Source organism: Artibeus jamaicensis, unplaced genomic scaffold (genome assembly GCF_021234435.1).
Source record: "Artibeus jamaicensis isolate MK-2021 breed Jamaican fruit bat unplaced genomic scaffold, CSHL_Jam_final contig_685, whole genome shotgun sequence".
Taxonomy (NCBI): domain Eukaryota; kingdom Metazoa; phylum Chordata; class Mammalia; order Chiroptera; family Phyllostomidae; genus Artibeus; species Artibeus jamaicensis.
Window position 1 is genome coordinate 3,124,664 of NW_026521924.1, and position 18,221 is coordinate 3,142,884.

Consider the following 18,221-nt stretch of genomic DNA (forward strand, 5'->3'; position numbering starts at 1 on the left):
GTTAAGGGCCAGTTTGAGTACTAGAAATCTTTTCTAATTTTTCCTTCTCTTTTTTCCCTTTCCCTATAAACTTGCTGTAATTTTTATTTTTTCTAAATTGCAAACTGGACATCAAGTGAAGTTACAAAAATGTAATGTATAAGTTCTTGTAATGAAATGCTGGAAAATTTTGCTTATTGTCTTAATTGCATAAACCCTTTAAGATTTTGTTTTTTGACAAAAAACAAAAGGAGTGAAAAAAATACATCACATGTAAATATACCTCATTAAAATGTTTCCTTTTTCTTGATAACTTTGAATATTTGATAAACCACCTTGAACATTTAATAACATAGTACACATACTTGGTTCATTCAGCCAGTATGTTGAGTGCTTACCATGTTCTGCTCATATATTGTTGTACAGTTTGTGAGTGCTTTTATATTCATTCTGCCCTCTAATCCAAACTTTAGCCTACTCTATAGATGAGTAAACTGAAGCCCAAAAACATAGTTGAATTTTGCAAGGGCCATATGGTAGAACCTGAATCCCAGTGGGCTCCCTTTACTTTGTAATTCTACAAGTACATTCTATCGATCAGAGCCAGGTTCCCATCTGTATGTGTAAGAGCTGGACAGGAGGAATTCCTGGATCTCCAAGGGAAGCCAGAGTGCCCCAGCCCAGAGGAAGATTAACAGGCTGCATCTGATTATGGGCAAGTGATCTTGAATATAGGAATTTGCTGCAAAAAGAATGAATCTTTAGGGGGTTTACTGCTCCTGTCTGATCAGTACTGAGACCATGTCTGCCCTCCAGTGAATTTTCTTAACTGCTCTCTCACCAAAAGTGCTTAACTAAACCCTCTGGAGGAAAACTTTTATGGGAACAGTTCTGTGGCATTACAAGTAATGAAAAATGGAATTTCTTTTACATACAGTGACTTTACAAACAATTTTTTGCAACACATCTTTTTCCTAGCTATACTTAGTTACATTTTCTGCTTAAAGGGATAGTAGTCTCAGTAAATAATTTTTTTAACTGTAAAACTTTAACATCTGATTTCCAATCTGTTAGTATTCAGCTTACTAGAACCAATCCATATGTACTTTTTGCAGCCCTAAGAGGTGTGATTTCTTACTTGCCAAATGATTCACTAAAAAAATAAAGATGACATTTCAGAATAAGACTTATTTCCACAATACTTGTCATTTAAGTTAGGTCTGAAAACTTTACAAAGAGGAGAAAATGCTTTTTAAAAATACAAATTAAAATGTGCCCTCTTAATATGATCTTGTTAACAGTGCAGAAAGGAACTACACACATTATTTTATCTCTTGGCTAAACAGTTCAAGTCTAGCACACAGTAAATTTTTTGCGAGCAAAGAAATTTTCATCACGCTAAAATTGGATATCATTTTTAACCCTGACCATCTTGGAGCTTCTTTTTTTCCTCCCTTGCTTCAGTCTTTCTTTCAAGTTTATTTTATGACTTTTCACCAGGTTGTTATAAAATCCGGAACAGTTCATTGTGGCTCTTTGAAATTATTTCCCACAGCTGTGTGTAAAGATCTTTATCTCCTTTATGTATTAATCAAGTACAGCCTGATTTCTTTTTTCCCTGCCACAGAATGATCTTCCATATTTGTCACTTGTCCATTCACTTCAAAAGGAGCTCTTACCTTGAGAGCATAGGAGCAGAGGTAAACTTAGGGTGTAAGAGTCAGACCCAAAGAAAATGAGACCTTGATGATACTTATATATATAAATACATACACATATTTAAAACAGAGAAAAAGGTATAATCTTAAAGTGGATATGTCATTCTCTGAAAAACATTTGAAGTAGAAGCAATAAAGATTTTCATTCTAGAGAGAAGGGCTGCATACAGTAGTATTGTAAATACAGACAAATGCCTCGGTCACATGAAGGGTGAACCTGGCAGCACCTTCATGCTGGCGTCCTCTCTCAGCTGGACCTGGCTGCCTAAGTACAGTGGGGACTTCATACATACGGAGCAGTTTTTAAATCCTCTCTTGACCTTGGGCTTTGTTTTTCCTGTTATCCCTCATTGGTTGCTATTATTCGACCCTTGGTATATGTTCTGTGAATTTCAATGGAAAGGTCGTTATGGGGAGAATGTTTGATAGTGGAGGAATGTAGTGTGGCGGTAGCCTAAGCCACATTGCTTGGGTTTCAATTATGATTCTTTCACTTGGTAAACTTTAGACAAATCATTTAACCTCTCTGTGCTTCAGTTTTTTTCATCCAGAGGATGAGGATTATAATAAATAATAGAATCTATTTCATATCATTGTTCTGAGGACTAAATTAGTTAGTATATGGTAAAAACACTAGAACATAGTATCTTTACTATGCCTGCCATAGTAAATGGTAGGCAAACATTAATCATTACTTCAGAGACCAGTGGTTTCTTTGCACTGGAAAAACAGAACACAGTTTATTCAAAGAAGACAGTGTCCAGCAGTTCAGAGATTGGCATTGTGTATTAATGCTCTAGAGTTACACAACATGGCTTTGTAGACTCTGAACCTTCTTACTTTTTAGACTAATATTTTATATGTTAGCACCCTGAAACCACTTCTTTTGAACTCCTCTCACTCCAACAGCCATGAAATAGGAAGGAAAAAAATGAGGCACCAGCATGATCACCAAGGAATCCAGGGTATCTTATATAGTCAGATGATCATAATAATAGCAAGCATTTTACAGCACCGTTCACTCAGCTCTTCACATTTACTCATTTATGTAGTCCTCACAGAAACACCTGTGAGGGAAGTGCTGCTGTTAAAACCTCCATTTTACAGATAAGGACATGGCACAAACTGCCAGAACTGCAGTGTGGTAAAGCCAGAATTTAAACACAGGCCAACTGGTCCGGAGTCGAGAGCCCTTAATTGCTGCACATTACTACCTCTCATTTTGGACAAGAACATCTCAGCTAACGTCTTGTAGTCTCCACAAATCGTAGAGGCTCTAAAAATACAAGCAGTTTTCAATCCAGAGCTGCTTTTAGCATAAGTGATTTTGCCTCATAATGTAGTAGGAAGTTAACCAAAGATCATATTTGTCTTTAGAGAAGGAGAAAGAGTTTTGGTAAACTATTACTTAAGATAATTATTATCAAGTTGTTATTTTAAACATGCCTTTTTTATTCTGCAGATGACTGTTTATATGCCGAATTTTAAGCGTTTGTTAAAATTGTGGGGTGTTTCCTTTTCATTGCGATTTCTTCAGTTGTTCTTAAGCTAAGAAAATAAGATTCTTCTATTCAAGATTAGGCAGTTTTCCCCTATGTTTTCTCATAAGGTTTTCCTTAATGCTTAACTAATCTACTTGCATTTTATTTGCTTGTTCATCGTGAAATAAGACAATAACTTGATTTTTTTTCAGAACAAAACAAATTGCCCTCTACTAGTTATTGAATAACCCCTTCTTTTTTCAGTGATATATGATACTACATTTTATTATTAAATACTCAGCTATACTGTACTGTTTTTCCCATTGTACAGTACAGCATTTTTTGCTTATTTTCACTTTGTAACACATTTTAGTACACTGTATCACTAGTATATCAAATCTGTCTTGTTAATCTTTGTAAAGATTTTCTTGAATGGAATTTTACTTGGAACTTTATTAAATGTACATATTTTATTATGAATGGATGTAGAATTTTATCAAATGCTATTCTGTGTATTGAAATGATCTTACTGTTTTTCTTTCTTAGCTTATAATATACAATACATTCAAAAGAAATTGCCTTTTTATAATAATTCAATCACCCCATCCAGATATGTTGTGTTATTCCCTTCACACCCATAGTCATCTCTCAGTATTAATTTTTTTTACTTTCTCTAGTTTTTATACATTTATTGATAAGATTATTCTTTTTTATATTGCATTTTTGTTCCTAGGGTAAACATATTGGTGCTGATAGTCTTGTAATTTTTACTCTCCTTTGTTTCTTTTGTCAGGTATAAGAGAAAAGAAAAAATCAATGAAATCTCCAAAATGTAGCACATCTCCAGAGGAAGAAGCTGAAATAGAAAAACAGAAGGTAAAATGATTATTGTTACATACTTACTTTTAATCACTGAGATGTAATTTAAATGGAGTTACTCACATGAGTTTCCCGTGTCACTCCCTAATAAGAAAAACTGATTTTAGCAATAAAATTGATGAAATATAACACATATAATAAATATTTTAGCAGCATAGTATTAAAATACCACTTTTTTACTAAACATTTATTCAGTCAGTACAAAGTAAAATTTACCTAAAACCCAAGGCATGTCCTTTTGTGATGAAGAGGAAAATATCTCATTATTACAGACTTACTATAACTGAGACAAAAATACTACGATTAAAACCTAAATAATTTTGCCATAAGCTTTAATTTAATCTGAATTTGCCCCAGAATACAGACTTTGCTTTTATGGCTTGTCAAATGCTAATTTCACTCTTATTATTGTAAAAATCGTAAGTTTAATGTACAGAAAAAAGTCTTTCTTGGAAGTACAATGAACCCTATCTTCAAAGATTCATGCCACAGAGCATTATGCATTTTTGCTGAGTCAGGAATTGGAGCCAACAACATCTGTATGACTGACGTTCACATCACTATCAGGGAGTGGTCCTGACTGTTCACATAAGCTCTGCATCTTAATGGATCTTTTCATTCTCCGTTTATTGCATATACAGTAATTCTCACAGAGTTAAGAGGCACAAAGATAATCTCATTTGTGGAAAATGTCTTGAAAAAGGAAGCCAGCAGCACATGCCAGTGATATAAGTAAAAGGAATTATAACAGGCTTAAGTAGTAAGATTGGAAGATTCACAAAAATCTGGCAGCATACTAGTATTTTCCCTAGTATACATGGTTGTTTTCTTGGTTCTTCAGGGTTCACATTTAATCTCATCTCATGTTGGTAGAAAATTCCTACTTAGTGGAAAAGACAATTATATGTTATATTTTATTTCAGAAGCAAATATGAAGATCCCTTCATAGAAATGTATCGATATTGAAACAATAAAGGCAATGGCAAAAGAAAAAATACATTTCTTGTTAAAATACATGTTTAAAAAGTAGTTTGGCCCTGGATGATGTGGCTTAGTGGATTGAGTGCTAGTCTGCGAACCAAAGGGTCACCAGTTCGATTCCCAGTCAGGGCACATGCCTGGGTTGCAGGCCAGGTACCCAGTAGGGGGTGTGCAAGAGGCAACCCCACATGGATATTTCTCTCTCTGTCTTTCTCTTTCCCTTCTCTAAAAATAAACAAATAGAATCTTAAAAAAAAAAGTAGTTTATATCACAAAATACTAGATTTGCTATATTTAACATCATTACTTAAAAACCAAAGTGAAAAGAAATTTTTATTTGAATTATTTTATTTGAAGACATTTTTACTATTCATTTGTACAATATACTAACCAATTAAACTAAGTAGAATGTTCTCTGCTTTTAAAATACAAATTTTCTCCCCTCTTCTGCTCTCAGTGATGTTGCTTCTGAAGATTTTACCTTATTGCTATACAAAGATCTCTGTTTCTTTTTTGTTTTCTTTTTTTATTTTTAAGTATATTTTATTAATTATGCTATTACTGTTGTCCCACTTTTTTTTTCCCTTTATCCCCTCCTCTCTGTACCCCTCTTCCCAGCAGCATTCCCCTGCCCCTTAGTTGATGTCCATGGGTCAATACATGTAAGTTCTTTGGCTTCTTCATTTCCTATGCTATGTCTGTTTTCTACTTACTAGTTATACTTCTTATTCCCTATACCTTTTCCCCATTCTTTCCCCTCCCCCTCCCCACTGATAACTCTCCATGTGATCTCCATTTCTGTGATTCTGTTCCTATTCTAGCTGTTGACTTAATTTGTTTTAATTTTTGTTTTTTTAGGTTCATTTGTTGATAGTTGTAAGTTCGTTGTCATTTTACTGTTTATAGTTTTGATCTTTTTCTTATATCTGTCCCTTTAACATTTCCTATAATAAGGGATTTTGATGATGAAACTCTTTTAACTTGGCCTTATCTAGGAATCACTTTATGATAGCTTTGCTTCATAGAGTAATGTTGAATGTAGGTCCTTGCCTTTCATGACTTTGAATACTTCTTTCCAGCCCTTTCTCACCTGAAGGCCTACTTTTGAGAGATCAGCTGAGAGTCTTATGGGAACTCCTTTGTAGATAACTCTCTCCTTTTCTCTTGCTACTTTTAAGATTCTCTCGTCTCTAATCCTGGGCAATTTAATTATGATGTGCCTTGGTGTGTTTCTCCTTGGGTTTCCGTTCTTTGGGACTCTCTGAGGTCCCTGGACTTCCTGGGAGTCTGTTTCCTTTGCCAGATTGGGGAAGTTTTTTTTCGTTATGTTTTCAAATAAGTTTTCCATTTGTTGCTCTTCCTCTGCTCCTTCAGGCACCCTTAGGATTCGGATATTGGAATGTTTAAAGTTGTCTCATAGTTTCCTAATCCTCTCCTCATTTTTTTTTGAATTATTGTTTCTTCATTCCATTCTGGTTGAGTTTTATTTCTTCCTTGTGCTCCAAATTGTTGATTTGATTCCTGGTTTTCTTCCCTCCACTGTTGATTCCCTGTATATTTTCCTTTATTTCACTTTTCATAGCATTCACTGTTTCCTTTATTTTGCTACCATACTCAGTCATTTCTGTGAGTATCCCAATTACCAGTGTTTTGAACTCTGCATCTATAGATTGTCTGTCTCCTCATCACTTAGTTCTTTTTCTAGATTTTTGATCTTTCATCTGGGCTGTATTTCTTCGTCTCAGTGCACTTGTTATGTTGTAAGGGACAGAGCTTTAGGTGTCCCTTACAGTACAAGGTGACCCACTTCACTGCATTGTGAAACTGTATGTGGGGGAGGGGTCAGAGTGGGAACAATGCTGCTTACTCAGCTCTCGCCCAAGTTCAGTCACTTCCCCCACTACCCACAAGCATATTGGACCATTCTGGCTCCTATTCTGTGGTCAGTGTGTAGATGTACATTCTAGGACCCCATGGGTTTCTCCAACAAACTCTCCTGTGATACCGCAAGTTTCTCCCACAGCTGCAACCTCCACAGGTTTTTATAGCCAGGGGTTTTGAGGCTTTAGTCTCCTGCACAGGGACCCTGAGTTGTGTAGTCTATCTTGCTCCCCAGTTGTTCCACCTGGCTTATCTGCACATGAATGTAGAACCAGCCACTGCAAGCTTCTCCCTCTCCGTCCCAGTCTACCTCCTTACTATACGTCGTGTCTGCCCCGGCTGCCCCTTCCCACCCCTCCTACTGGTTTGCATAAATGTTTCTTCTTTAACTCCTTGGATGTCAGACTTTCATACAGTTCGATTTTTTTGGAAGTTTTGGTTGGTTTTTGTTTTTAAATTTGTTGTTGGCCTTCTTTAGGTTGTACAAGGAAGCAAAAGCACAACTGCCTACACCTCCATCTTGGCCAGCAGTTCTCTGGGTTTCTCTTTGAGTTTCAGTAACCCACAGTCAGGCTGCAGATGACACATGTTGTCCTGGATCTCTGGTGACTGAGTTCTCCTTCCCTAGAGGGGATTTCGGTGCCCCATATTCCTGTTTGGGGTTTAAAAAAAAACAGCGTTGTATATTTGAACTTTTTTTTTCTCTTTGTAGGCTGAAATGGCTTTGCTCATGATGGATGAGGAGGAAGAGAGCAAGAAACACTTCAATTATAACAAGATTGTAGAACACCAGAATCTGAGCAAAAAGAAGAAAAAACAGCTTATGAAAAAGAAGGAATTGTTAGAAGATGACTTTGAGGTAACCAGGGACAGAAGTCATTAGTCTCTTAAAGCTGGTGTTGAATCTAGACTCAGGTCTGGAGGTAAAAATTAAGTATAGGCACAGTTAGCCATCAGTTAGTCTCAGGAAGAGCTATGGAGCCAGAGCTACCATTTTTTAGTCCCACACAGCCTGTTCATCCCCAGATGGATCAAATCATTGTTTCTTTGGTTGAGCACCAGGTGAAGAAGTAGCTGGCTTGGTAGCCATGTTGCACCAAAATAGGTAGCTTTCAATGTTAGGATCATTGAAAGGTATCTGTGCAGTATGAAGCTCCCTTGGGAAGGATAGGCATAATTATTGCATATTAATTATGCAATTGATGAACCCCAATGAGGGGTTCATACTGTATCACAGTCTCACTGTACAGTGGCCAGCGCTGTAAGCTGTGCTTTTTAAATTGGTATATTTTTTGGTTTCCATTGCTTCCTCTTTTCTAATGATCACTTAGTCCCCATGCATGAGTTTGAGCCCTGTGCAGAAAACCTACAAACAGCTGCCAGGAACTACTTAATAATGCCTTCCAGCCATTAATGTGGAAGAATAGAACCAGAAGAACATGGAGAAATTTTGAATTTGTTCAGAGAATGGAGAGGAACATAACAGATAATTTCTAAGTAGCATGTAGAAGGATATATATATCACTACAGTTCTCTTTCAAGGAGATTGTCATTGCATGATAAGAACAGTGTTTCCTTCATGTCATGGTCTAAGAGTAGGCCTTTAAACTCCATCGAAGATCTGTGGGAAAACAGTTTTCTGTTGAAACCATGCAAAATGCTCACATTTATGTAATCAGCAGCTCACTGACTTTTCAATTGCAATTGACATTCAATATTTTACTAGTTTCAGTATACAGCATAGTGGTTAAACATTTATATAATTTATGAAGTGATTCCTCTCCCCCATACCCAGCCAATAACAACTGACTGACTTAAAATTTTGTCACATTTCTGGTTCTTTTTTAGTTTACTAATTTAATTTGTTTTGATTTTCCTTTTGGACTTACAGGTAAATGTTAAGGATTCACGGTTTCAGGCAATGTATACTTCCCACTTGTTCAATTTGGATCCTTCAGATCCTAATTTCAAGAAAACAAAAGCTATGGAAAAAATCCTTGAAGAGAAAGCCCGGCAGAGAGAACAAAAAGAACAAGAACTTATTCAGACAATAAAGAAAAAAGAGAGTGAAATTCAGAAGCAATCACACAAGAATTCCATTGATCCCGCCTTGTCAATGTTGATTAAATCGGTAAAAAACAAAACAGAGCAGTTTCAAGCAAGAAAAAAACAGAAAGTCAAATAGCTGTATATTGTTTCTTTTCAGATTGAGAATGTGATCTCTCTAAAGTTTACAAAAGTGTTAGAAAGAATATTTATTGGGAACAGAGAGCTACCTTTCAGGAATATGAATAATATTGTTTTATTCTGGCCATTGAAAAATTTCTGTCATATATAACAGGTAGACTTAATTGTGGGTGGTTGACAGATTTGTGCTTTATAGGATTTATAAAGTCTTTATATTTTATGAAATTTAGTTCATACTAGAATATTTGAACTTCTAAGGTATAGCCTCTTGCAAATACTTTACAATTCTATGTAAAAATAGAACACAACAGTGCTGAATTAAATTTTTTAGCCCTAATGGATGGAAGCCGTTAACTTTCTTTGTTGTTTGATCATGTTTATTATCGTTTGTTTTTGAAATTAACTTGTAAATAAAAGTGCAGAATATTTTTATTACTTTGTATAGCAGTGATTTATTTCATTTTATGCACCTGGAATAAACTATTCCCTGGAAAGATAGCTGAATAACTTTCTTCCTTAAGAGGATTAATTCCATGAAGATGCAAGTCCAAGGTTTGCATTGCTCTTAATTTATATTTGAAATGTCCATGAGCTTTGCAGTGATTTTTTTACTTGCAGTAAAAAATTCTTTCATCTAACCTCCAGATTTTTGGAATGCTTGGGAGGGTGAATATGCTGTTATAGAGTTTAACGAATATTAATTCTTTTTAAAATTAAAACATAGTCAAGGCCTTGATACTCCTGATCTCACTTAGTCCAGGTTTTATAAATTGTTCACTGTCGACTTAGGGAGAAATTAGGTTTGCTGTATAAATAAATGAAAATAGAAACCAAAATGTTCAATTGGAACAAACGATAAATGTGGTAGCTTCTGAACGACATGCAGAGTTTGGCCAGCTTTGTGGGTAGTTTTTTGTTGAGTTCTGATAACCCACTACCATCGGACCAGCCTGTGGTTAGTTTTTTGATACAAAAATTTAAGTTTTCCAGTGTTTTTTTTTCAAGAATAAAAGTATGTAAAACAGTGATCGAGATAGTAAGAGATATATATATATATATATATATATATATATATATATATATATAGACTCCAGAAGAGGAAGGGCAAAAAAGGACATTAAAATGCACAGTATTGTGCAGGGAATTGTTTTTCTGGTTTTAACCATAAACCACTGACATTATTAGGTAATTTAGTCCCAAAAAATGCATTGTTCCTGTTAATGTGAACATCCTGATACTTATCTACTCATCATTGAAAGATCATGAATCTTAATATGTTCGTGAATATAGTCGGTCTATAGAGTGTTATATAATTATTTATATTTCATTTATGAAAGGAAAAGTACTTGTTTCTTCTAAATGTTTTGATTTTAGTGTAGGGAGTAGAGTTTGATTTCAAGGTTCCTGGGAAACTTAACCCTTTGGTTTTTGATTGATTTGGTTTGAATTTTTTTTTTTAGCCTTTTATTTTGAAGTCACTTATTTAATTATAAATCTCATTTTATTAGGCACATAATTGAAGAAGTACATTGAGCATATAACTTATACACAGTCCTGGCTTCTTTTCTCAAAGGGTTGATATTTTTTAGGTAGAAAGAAAATAAGAATAGCATTATTAGGTACTGCATTAAATAAACATTCTACATCAAGAATTTAGACTATCAATGAATAATTTCTGGTAGTAAAACTCAGTATAAAAATAGCCACTGTTATAATTCAGCAAACAATTTGAGGGTAGTTTGGATGATTCTTAAGGCCACATTTAGATTTTTGCTGCTATTGTTGTTGGGAACTTGGAGAAAGGTCAGCATTATAGCATCCAGAGTCATGAGTGACTCAAGACCAGTGAAGCTGTCATCTGTCAGACTCTCATCATTAGTCTTGGGGACAAGCTTGGTGCCCACTGTCATTGCTGTTTTCTCTGTCTGAGATACGTGAGAGACACAGCAGGACTGTAAGGACTACACTCATTCCATAGTCTACTTATTAGGCCAACATTAGGTAACATCTTGGCCTTTTTTGCTCATTAGAATCATTTGGTGAAATTTTAAAATTCCGGTGGCCAATCTGCATCCTAGACCCATTAAATTATATCTATTAAGTAGGATCCAGTCATTTTATAAAGCTCATTGGTAATTCCAATGTGCAAGCCAAGGTTGAGGGCTGCTTCTTTAGAAGGAAAAAGAAAACCCAAATATTTTTTTTTGGTCCACCATGTCAGAAATGAATGAACTCAGTATCAACTGTACCTGTTAGCTCTTGCTGCTTAACAAACCACCCAAACATAGTGGCTTGGAATAGCAAACATTTATTATTTCTTACGAATCAAATATAGTCAATAACACTGATTTTGAAATGTTGAACCAGCCTTGCATTTCTGGAATAACTCCACTTATAATGTAGTATCCTCTTTATATGGACTGTTTTGCCCTTTTTTGAGACCACTGCAGGTCATTTATTCACATATCCTCTTTGGAAAGAAGAGAAGGTACCAGGGATTCGATGTATGAAAGACAAAAGAATCCAGTACTAGCTTAAAAAATGTGTCTGATGTGGAACTCCAGGCTGTAGTCACACTATAATGACCTTTGCTGTCCTGGTGAAATTCCAATCCCAAGTTTGCAGACAATGTTTTATCATGATGTTTTAACATATTCTGTACCCTAGAGAGGAACTAACCTTAATAGAGGACAATCTCAGAGTACTACAAAAGCGAGAACATGTAAATGTTTCTTCATTAATTCTTAGGTACCCACAGGTTGCAGTTTGCCACACTGTCCCCACCTTGAGTTTTCTTGGAGGGCTCCCCTCCTCATCACCCGAGCAGTGCTGGAAACCACTGCACAGCTGGGACTTTCCTGATCTTGGCTTTTAAAAAAATCCTCATCCAAGGATATGTTTATTGATTTGAAAGAGAGAAAAAACAGGGAGAGAGAGAGAGAGAGAAATATCTATGTGAAAGAAACATCGATTGATGGCCTCACATACATTCCCTGACCAGGGATAGAAAGTGCAACTAGGTATGTACCCTGACCAGGAATCAAACCCCCAACCTTTTGGAATATGGGGCAACGCCCCAACCAAATATCTGGGCAACACAGCAAACCAAGTTGACAGGTTAACCATCATACTCCTCCTGTGATGGAAACGGTTATTCTTCAGCCACTGGGAGGTTGAGGTGCTTGCGGACAGCTCACATCTGAAGTCTCTGGGCACTGCCCTCTGCTGAAGGAAGGTTACCTTCGAGGTGGATGAGTGTTCAAGATCACTCATCCACCCTCCCTATCAAGGTCACTGTGAGGTATAAAAGCTAGGCCCCTTGCCTCCAGTTGGGACAATACTAAAGGGCCAGCCCAAGAACTGAGCTCCCAGTGAAATCTGTGTAACCCTATCCATCTCTACAGCTCTTCCCTGAGAGTATTCCCCAATAAACTTCCTACAAGCAAATACCACTTTCAGAGTCTTTTCCACTGACACAGAGGTCAGCAAACTGTAGCCTGTAGGCCAAATCAAGCCCACTGCCTCTTTTTGTAAATAAACTTAAAGGAATAGAGTTTTCCCCATTCATTTAGGTATTGTCTATGGCTGCTTTCACACTCCATTCAATGTAAGTTACAACAGAAACTGGCCCACAATGCCTAAGCTATTGTAGTTCTTAACAAAAAAGTGTACAAACCCTCACCCAAAATGACAAATACATTTTTCTAACCACAAAATTGAAAAATATGTGTAAAGCTGTGACTTTAATATAACTGAAAGTCAACAAAATATTGAAGAGAACTACATTTACTTATTACTACATATGATTGGCCTTGATTATTATTACATATGGTTACTCAGCAAGATTTGGATGAGTATTAAATAAAAACATAATAAATGTATAAACTAATTACATTCATATATTTCATAAAGTTATTTTTGTCTCAATTTTCAGCAAAATCACTGTTCTATAACCTAGATTTCACATAATATATGTTGTGTTAATAGTAAAGATTAAAGGATTAAATATAAAATATTATTTCACTTAAAGTATTCAATTTTAATAGAATTTCATAAAATTTGCAAAATAAAAACAAAAATGTTAAATTATTTTTTATATTTTGTTTCAGAAATTTTTTCTTCTAAAATATTCCAAATGCATTTATTTATTAAAAAAGAACAAATTATTAATTTCAAATTTAAATTAAAACTATATAAATGTGAAATTTGTGATTTTAAAATTGAATAAAACCTTTAAAATACTTTTATAATAAATTTATTCATAATTTTAGTATTTGGTGTTCATTCAGTTGCCAAGTGGAAAAAATCAGTATCATGCTTCGTTCAGGTGATATCGCTACAGGCATATACACAACATGTAACATTCCTCAGCTGCCATTGACTCGTGTAAATACCCCTACATAGTGAGCACTCCTGGACATAAATTGGAATATCTGATTGGAAACAGGAAAATGGATACTCAGTATTGCCAGAAAACAATACTTTATTATTTAAATACCTATTGCATTTCTATAGAGGGAGAGGATTTAACAAGTTAATATATATATATTTTTTTATCTAAGGACTCTGCCATCAAATTCTCCCGCACTCCAAGCATTGTCTGCACTGATGGTAGTGCTCCCTCCCAAATGGCAGAGATGTCATGTGTACTTTAATCCATTTTATTTGCATGTGTCTATGATGTACGATGCTCTCTAAAGTAACAGGCCCAGTGTTGGCCTTTATTGTCTGGGTCTAAAGGCAGCACTACCAGTGGCTCCCATTAGCAAAACCCAACAAGAAGTAGCTACAAGGAGTTCTGGTCAGCAAGTGTCAGACTCCCAGGCATAGAACAGGGAAGGGAAAGGTGAAGAATGAATGGGAGCAGGGAGTTGGGGTGGAATGTGGACACAGAATGGTCTCACCCTGTAGCTATTTACCCTGTAGAGCCTGTCTTCGGACCAGTGGAAACTGGCATATATATCACCTCTGGGACATGTACTAAAGGTCACTGACCTTATCCTATTTATGCTTCTACAGTAACCCACCACTCATCACCAGAAAGCTGACCATTTCTGTTATATGCATGTTCAACTTACTCCCAATCAAAGACTTAGACTTTTATTTATAACAGAATTAACATAAAGGGCAACCAAAACCCTCATTCTGAAATTGGGAATTGAATAATTTTTATTAGTAGGGAGTTGGGATATAATATATCCTTTTACCATATAATAGTTAAAAATTGTAACCTTTGGGATGTAGGAATAAATTTTTTTCATAGACACAAGAGTATTTGATTTAAGAAATAAGCATGACCTGGTTCAATCTTGTAGATTTGCCAAATTGGCATGAAAACGTCTGAAGTCTCTCTGAAAGTGTGCCTCACGCAACTGGAAGTGTTTTTTTTTTTTTCCTACTTGACATATGCAGAGGGCAGACAAAAAAAAATTATTATCCAACAAACTTTTTTTCCAAGTTAAATCATGTTTATTCTCTGAAAGGGAGGGAAAAGAAAGTTAATATATTTATTGAATGTCTATCAAGTGATTTCATGGGAATTTATTTTTATTGAGTGTCTATCAAGTAAATTAATGTTTATTGAGTGTCTATGAAGTAGCTCCTAGAGGAGAGAAAAAAAAAGTCAATCAGCCAAGCTTGAGGGTCACACAGATTCAGGGCAAAGCCATCGTTTGGGGTTGATTGGTAAAATGCTGGAATGAGCAATTGAAGAGTCAGGCATCAAAGAGAAAAGAAATGAAACAGATGAGTGGAAAGATGTAGAAATAAGCCACCATGAAACTCTGAAGACAGAGAGTGAAAGTACCTGCCAAGTTATATCTCCTATAGTTGAGATCCTCAAGGTTCCCAGGCATCATTACATAAATCCATCTTTACTTACATTAGCCTGGGGAGATTTATGTTCCTTCCTATTTATGGTTTTCTGAGACAGCCAAATGGTGTCAGTTCTTACCAACTTTGCTGGTAATATTACCCCATGGCACAGGATGCAAGTTTATTGAAAATGTTACATTTCACACACACACAAGCACATACATATCTTGTAAGTCATTCTAGAAACAGATAAAGCTTTCCCTTTAACTGAATTCTCAGTCACTCTCCTTGGGTTCTGTACAACTAATATCATTTCCTGTAGTTTTCAGATGCTAAAATAATAACAAATAAAGGCAAAAAGTTAAATACCGACCTGTTTCCACTTTGGGGCTATTAGAAATAGCACTGCTATAAACATCTTTCATGTGTCTGGAGTAGACATTCACATCATTTTGCTCAGCACATAAGAGAGAAATTGTCGGATTTCTGGAGATATGTATTTTTAGCTCCATCCCTTAGAACAATGGGAAATAATGAAAACAGTCCCTTTAATGGACAAAGGTATAGGTTCTTAGCTTCACAAGCCTTGCTGGACTCTTAAGAGAGGCACATGGCTACCTGAGGACAAGATTTAGACTGATGTAGAAAAGATACAATTTTTTTTTATTTATTTTATTTTACTGATTATGCCATTACAGTTGTTCTATTCCCCCCCTCAATCCCCTCCACCCTGCACAGCCATTCCCCACCATTTCCCCCCCCCTTTCGTTAATGACCACGTGTCTCAAGTTCTTTAAATTCTATATTTCCCCTACTATTCTTACCCTACCCCCTATCTAGTTTCTATCTACGGTCTATGCTACTTATTTTCTGAACCTTCCCCCCCTTCTCCTTCTCCCACTCCCCTGTTGCTAACCCTCCATGTGATCTTCATTTCTATGGTTCGCTCCTGATCTAGCTGTCCTCTTAGTTTGCTTTTGTTTTAGGTGTGGTTGTTAATAACTGTGAGTTTGCTGTCCTTTCACTGTTCATCTTTTTTATCTTCTTTTTCTTAGATAAGTCCCTTTAACATTTAATATAATAAGGCCTTGGTGATGATGAGCTCCTTGAATTTGATCTTATCTGAGAAGCACTTTATCTGCCCTTCCATTCTAAAAAAATTATTATAAAGGGAGAGGGAAAAATGGTTGGCTTGTGTCCCCGGCGGGCCCGCCGGGCGGGGTGCCGGCATCCGGCCGCGAACGGCGCATTGCGGTGCGCCGGCGCGCGCGCCCACCCCAGCGCCCTTCCATTCTAAATGAAAGCTTTGCTGGATAGATCAATCTTGGTTGTAGGTCTTTGGATTTCATGACTTGGAATACTTCTTTGCAGCCCCTTCTTGCCTGTAAGGTCTCTTTAGAGAAATCAGCTGACAGTCTGATGGGAACTCCTTTGTAAGTGACTGTCCCCTTATCTCTTGCTGCTTCTAGGATTCTCTCATTTTAATCTTGGCTAATGTAACTATGATGTGCCTTGGTGTGCTCCTCCTTGTGTCCATCTTGTTTGGGACTCTCTGAGCTTCTTTTCTAGAAGTCTATTGCCTGGAAGTCTATTGCCAGATTGGGAAGTTCTCCTTTATTATTTGTTCTAATAAGGTTTCCACTGTGGCTGTTCCTCTTCCTCTTCTGGTACCCCTATAATTCGGATGTTGGAGCATTTAAAGATGTCCTGGAGGTTCCTTAGCCTCTCCTCATTTTTTTGAATTCTTGTTTCTTCATATTTTTCTGTTTGGTCATTTTTTTCTTCCTTCTGGTACGCTCCCTTGATTTGGGTCCCAGTTTTCTTTCCATCACTATTGCTTTCCTGTGCATTTCCCTTCATTTCAATTAGTTTAGCCTTCGTTTGTTCCTCTAATTTGTGACTAGAATCAACCAGTTCTTTGAGCATCCTGATCACCAGTGTTTTGAACCATGCCTCTGATAGGTTGGCAATTTCTTATTCGCTTAGATTTATGGGCTCTGGGGCTCTGAGTTCTTCTTGAGCCATGTTTTGATCTGTTCACGCCTGTTATGTATGAGGAGAGGCACCTTGGTTGTTCACCAGGGCAGGGCCACCCACGTTGTTGGTTTGTGACGCTGTATGTGGGGGCAGGGTCAGAGAGGGAGCAATGGCGGTCCTCTCTGCTCCTTCCTACCTCTGGGGCCTGCCCGGTCTGTCTCACTGCTCGCTCCTTCACTGGTTTATCTGCGTGCAAATGTGTGGCCACAGTCAGCCAGCCGCCTTGTGCCTTCACTGGGTCTGCTCGTTGCTACCGCACACCTGGGATCTGCCCTTGGCTGCCTGTGCACCTGGGTTGGGGGATCTTTTTTGCCCAACAGGCTCCGCTGCTGGCTCTGCCCCTCTTACCAGTCTCGCTGAGTGGTTCATTGTTGTCAAACTCCGTATTGTTCGATTTTCTGTGGCTTGGCTATGTTTATTGTTGCTAAAACTTTATTGTTTTTAGATTTGGTTGTGCGAGAAGGCAAAGTGTTTCCACCTATGCCTCCATCTTGGTGGAAGTCCTCTAAAAGATACAAATTTTTAATTTTGAAATTGTAAAACAACTTCACCAGAGAAGTTCAGTAATCCCAGAACTGAGATCTTCCTAGTACAATCTAAGCTTCATTCTATTTCACTGCATTACAATACCCATATTCACCATACGTAGGTCCCGTTATACTTAGTTTTTCTGCCTGGAAAATTTACAGCTGGGTGGTTTGCTCCCAATGTCTCTTTCATTGTTGGATTTAGCATTAAGCTTTGCTCTGGAAAGCAGAGATAATTTTTCATAATTTATACCTTTCTTGCAATTTTGTGAGCTGGCAACACAGCACTAGAAATATCATCTTCATTAGGATTGTTGTAGAATTCTGGAGAATCTGTGCTTACTGGTGGGTTAGACTTTTTATGGTTAGCTCCATTTTTAACATCTAAGGGAACATTAAGCAGGATTAACTGTTCATGGAATATCTCTGGAGGCACCAACATGTTTTTCCATTTGAATATTTTCCCTTCTGTATAGTGCTCATTCTGCCCTAAAAGATACCTAGCAGTTGCCCAAGAGAGCACTGCCGCTAATTTTTAAGAACTCTGAGAAACAAGTAGAATAAGCTGTTTTCTTCTCATTTCACAGGGGGGAGCCTGAGATTCAAAGAAATTACAAAACATTCCCAGATCACAAAAATAGTTCACAGCAAATGTAGTATTAGATGTTAGTACACCTCTCTTTCTGTCCACTAAACCATCATAAAATGCCCCCAAAAGCATGGTTGGTCCAGATTAC

The 18,221-nt window shown here is 36.8% G+C and overlaps 1 protein-coding gene across 1 annotated transcript in view; it reads left to right on the forward strand.

The window, feature by feature from the left end:
- The window catches only part of ESF1 (ESF1 nucleolar pre-rRNA processing protein homolog), a 67,377-nt gene extending 57,839 nt beyond the window's left edge, over positions 1-9,538 (forward strand). The window contains exons 12-14 of the mRNA XM_037134012.2: positions 3,972-4,054; positions 7,632-7,778; positions 8,811-9,538. Of these exons, the coding sequence (XP_036989907.2) occupies positions 3,972-4,054; positions 7,632-7,778; positions 8,811-9,104 (524 nt within the window). The 3' untranslated portion in view covers positions 9,105-9,538. The remainder of the gene's footprint in view (positions 1-3,971; positions 4,055-7,631; positions 7,779-8,810) is intronic.
- Positions 9,539-18,221: the final 8,683 nt, after the last annotated feature.